General features: G+C 44.9%; 1 protein-coding gene across 1 annotated transcript; it reads left to right on the plus strand.

The window, feature by feature from the left end:
* The first annotated feature begins 1,873 nt into the window (after window positions 1–1,873).
* Window positions 1,874–4,316, plus strand: LOC121589225 (cytochrome P450 4c3-like). Its single transcript, XM_041907973.1, has 5 exons — window positions 1,874–2,126; window positions 2,601–2,716; window positions 2,788–3,067; window positions 3,156–3,225; window positions 3,295–4,316. Exons 1-5 carry the CDS (start codon window positions 1,874–1,876, stop codon window positions 4,220–4,222), a joined length of 1,647 nt encoding a protein of 548 aa, XP_041763907.1. The 3' UTR covers window positions 4,223–4,316.

Consider the following 4,316-nt stretch of genomic DNA (forward strand, 5'->3'; position numbering starts at 1 on the left):
GAACCAAAACAATTCTGGGAAACGGCCAGAAAATTTTGGGAGCACACCCAAAAAATATGGAAACCAACTAAAAAATTATGGGAACCAATCAATAAATCGTGGGAAACCTTGTATGATAACCAGTTACTTTCAAACGCCATCTATTAGACTGGATCGTTTTGAGACTCGTTTGAAGTATCTGCAATGAATATTCTGAGCAAGATTGCAGTTGGGGAGTTGTTGTAACAAATTGAATGGAGAATAATAATAACAATAATAATAATAATAATAATATATAATAATAATAATAATAATAATAATAATAATAATAATAATAATAATAATAATAATAATAATAATAATAAATAATAATAATAATAATAATAATAATAATAATAATAATAATAATAATAATAATAATAATAATAATAATAATATAATAATAATATTATAATAATAATAATAATAATAATAATAATAATAATAATAATAATGATAATAATAATAATAATAATAATTATAATAATAATAATAATAATAATATAATAATAATAATAATAATAATAACAACAATAATAATAATAATAATGATAATGATAATGAGAATAGGAATAAGAACAAGAAGAAGAAGAATAAGAAGAAGAAAAGAAAAGGAAGAAGAAGAAAAGAAAAGAAAGAAGAAGAAGAAGAAGAAAAAGACAAAAAGAAAAGGAAGAAGAAGAAAAATACGAAAAGAAAAGGAAGAAGAAGAAAAGAAAAAGAAAAATAAGAAGAAGAAGAAGAAGAAGAAGAAGAAGAAGAAGAAGAAGAAGAAGAAGATTGAGAAAAGGAAGACAAATGAGTGAAAGAAAAATACATAAGAACAACAAGAAGGAGAAGACATATTATTATACATTTATCACTTAAGTCACTGTCATGTAAAAATTCGGATCTCATCTTTTTAAATAATATCCAATTATCCATTGCTTTTACAAACACTTCACACTTACATATCAAATTTGTCTAAATACAATCATTACGACAATAAAGTAGGAAACAAGCCATCCCAATAATAGCATTTATATTAATACATCCCACCGCTGATTTAAAATACAAAACAAACCATTTTCTTTTATAAACGTAAATAAAACGGTGAAAAACAAACAAACCAAAAATCATCGACACGTTTCAATTGCGAAAACCGCCGACACGTTTTACAATAAAAACCCACCCGCCCGGAACGGTGGAAAACACTAACGAACCATAATCAGCGCCCGCAGAGGCCCGTAGATAAGGAATTTGGATTTTTCCTACATTTTTTTCGCGCCAATTTCCACACCGTTGTATCACTCCGACACATCAGCCGCTGGCCGCGCTCGATACATATCGACGCGAAGGACGGCGTCACCTTCACACCTCACAGCGGCACACGTTTGCCTATCTGCCACGATGGTGTGCTGCAACGCTTGGTGGTGCAGCCCATTAATTGATTACCCGTCCGCCCGGTGCGATTAGCATTTAGCATGCATGAAGAAAGTGTGAAAAATTGCATCTGTGCTATCGGGCTACCAGCCCCGAAAATTGCCTAATTGATGTGACTTTAATTAACGAGGTGAGTCTGATACGCATACGCTTAACCAGATGTGGGATGGCCATTTCTCGGTGGCAGTTCGCTGAGCTGTGATTTTCGCTCGCCCAGGTGCATGAGATGTTAATGACCATTATAATTTTTCACTCGAATGAGCTCTGCGATGTGTGGCGGGGCCTCGGGCGGGAGGCGCATAAGTGAAGCTTGTTTGTATATAAGTTCGCAACGGTACCGTCTTCCCGTTTTAGTCGACCCGTAGTAGCAAGTGTGGTGCCACCCCCGTTAGGGACGAGACACTCAGTGCGTTTAGGTTGTTGGTACAACGTCATGGCTTACGGTGATCCTGTGCTGCTTGCCTCCAGCATCGGAGCAGGGTCCAACAGCTGGACCAGGCAGCAGTTTATCGAGAGTGTGCCGAAAACTAGTGTGCTGCTGCTGCTGAGCTTCATCTTTATCGTTTGCTGCTTGGCAGCGTACCTGGAGCGCTATCGGCGCTTGGTGCGACACATCAACTGCATCCCCGGCCCGGCCACGCTGCCAGTCATCGGCAATGCCCTGCTTATCAACGCTGACCGCGAAGGTACAATCAATTACAATCAAACGGTGCTGCTACGAACATGTGTTAGCTAAGAAAGAACTTAATTTAGCTCAGATGAGGAACCGAAATATCTGATAGATGACTCCTTTACAAGTGCTTTGAAGTGTTTCATAATAGTGATCATTGCAAAATGTGAAAAAAAAATCTAATAATTTGTATGCTTCTGCGTACTGGGAGCTTAAATGCCCTTGTGAAACGCTTCGCAAACTTACGTTGCATACCTTTAGGCGGCAAACGTGAATAAAGCGTTTTACATCAAATTGATTGTGTTATACTGTATGACAGCCGATATTACAGCGATACAGAAGGCAGGAATGATACGATATTGATGAAATTTTTAAATGACTAACAGTGCTGTGAACTAATGAATGTTAATTGTGTGGTACAATAGAAGCGTTTGTGCACTGGAAATACTTAATCCTCTTACCCCTTCCCTGTTTTATAACGATATTTCAGAACTGTTCAATCGCATCATCGCATCCCGAAAGCTGTATGGACGCCGCCAGGGTATAACGCGCATCTGGAACGGGATGACGCCTTACGTGCTGATCTCGCAGGCGCAAGCAGTTGAGGTAGGGTTCGCTCGAATGGACTGTACGCTCCTAGCCACCAACTAAACCAACTAAATTGCCATACCCTCCAGAAAATACTGAGCAGCACCAAAAACATTGAGAAAGGCCGTGACTACGAGTTTCTCCAGCCCTGGCTCGGGACCGGGCTGCTGACGAGCCCGGCCAGCAAGTGGCAGCACCGGCGCAAGATCCTGACGCCCACGTTTCACTTCCGCATACTGGCCGACTTTGTGGAGGTGTTCAACAAGCAGGCGACGGTGCTGGTCGAGAAGCTGGCAAAGGAGCTGGACAATGAGGCAGGCTTCGACTGTGTGCGCTACATCACGCTCTGCTCGCTGGACATTATCTGCGGTAGGGATGGAGTGTGCATCACAAAAGCACGTTACTAATGATTGCCGTTTGTCATGTGTGTTTGCTTTTCTCTCCTGCTTCCATCCAGAAACTGCCATGGGATGTCCGGTGTACGCACAGCGCCAGTCCGACTCGGAGTACGTGCGGGCACACGAGAAGTAAGTTTCCGGCCAGTCCGAGTTTGTCAGCGCATCATTAACCCGGCACGCGCTTATCGCTTATTGCAGAATCGGCGAGATAATGCTGAACCGGCTGCAAAAGCTCTGGCTCCATCCGGACATCATCTTCCGCTGTACGCGGCAGTACCGGGAGCAGCAGAAGTGTCTCGACATCCTTCACCGGTTCTCCTACCGCATGATCACGGAGCGGCGGTCCATTATTCAAACTGGCAGCATGGTGAAGCAGGCCAACACGGAGGACGGGCTCGATGCGAACAACAACAACTGCGAGGGCAGCGGGCGTAAGCAACTCGCCTTTCTCGATCTGCTGATCGAAGCGTCCGACGGTGGTCGGATACTGTCCGACACGGATATACGCGAGGAGGTGGACACGTTCATTCTCGGCGGGCACGATACGACGGCGACCTCCATCTCCTGGACCCTGTTCCTACTCGGCACGGACCCGACCGTCCAGGAGCGGGTAGTACAGGAGATCGAGTGCGTGATGGGCGACGGCGGCGAACGGTGGCCAACGATGCGCGAGCTGAGCGAGATGCGATATCTGGAGGCGTGCATTAAGGAAGGGTTGCGGCTGTACCCGAGCATTCCGATCATTGGCCGACGGCTGACGGAGGACGTGCGGCTGGCCGACCATGTGCTGCCGGCGGGTACGAACGCCGTCATCGTCGTGTACCAGCTGCACCGCGATCCGGCCGTCTTTCCCAACCCGGATCGCTTCAATCCGGACCACTTTATGGTGGATGCGTCCTCGGCCCAAAAGCCGCGCCATCCCTTCGCCTACATTCCGTTCAGTGCGGGGCCGAGGAACTGTATCGGGCAGAAGTTCGGGGCGCTCGAGGCGAAGGCAGTGCTGGTAGCCGTGCTGCGGCAGTACCGGGTCGAGGCGGTCGATCGGCGCGAAAATCTTACGCTGTACGGTGAGCTGGTGCTCCGGTCGAAGGATGGACTGCGGATACGCATAACGAAGCGGAAGTAATGTATACGATGTGTGCTGTTGGAAGCCTTACGAATAGATGGGTTTCTATGTTGGAGAGCAATGAGAGCGTCAAGAAAGTATCATCTCAGAACAT

Source organism: Anopheles merus, chromosome X (assembly GCF_017562075.2).
Source record: "Anopheles merus strain MAF chromosome X, AmerM5.1, whole genome shotgun sequence".
Lineage (NCBI taxonomy): Eukaryota > Metazoa > Arthropoda > Insecta > Diptera > Culicidae > Anopheles > Anopheles merus.

Bases quoted from the DNA above. Each gene is read 5' to 3' on its own strand.
- LOC121589225 (XM_041907973.1), top strand. From the start codon at position 1,874: ATGGCTTACGGTGATCCTGTGCTGCTTGCCTCCAGCATCGGAGCAGGG. The intron at 2,127-2,600 runs GTACAATCAATT...ACGATATTTCAG, and splicing joins TATCAACGCTGACCGCGAAG to AACTGTTCAATCGCATCATC. The intron at 2,717-2,787 runs GTAGGGTTCGCT...CATACCCTCCAG, and splicing joins CGCAGGCGCAAGCAGTTGAG to AAAATACTGAGCAGCACCAA.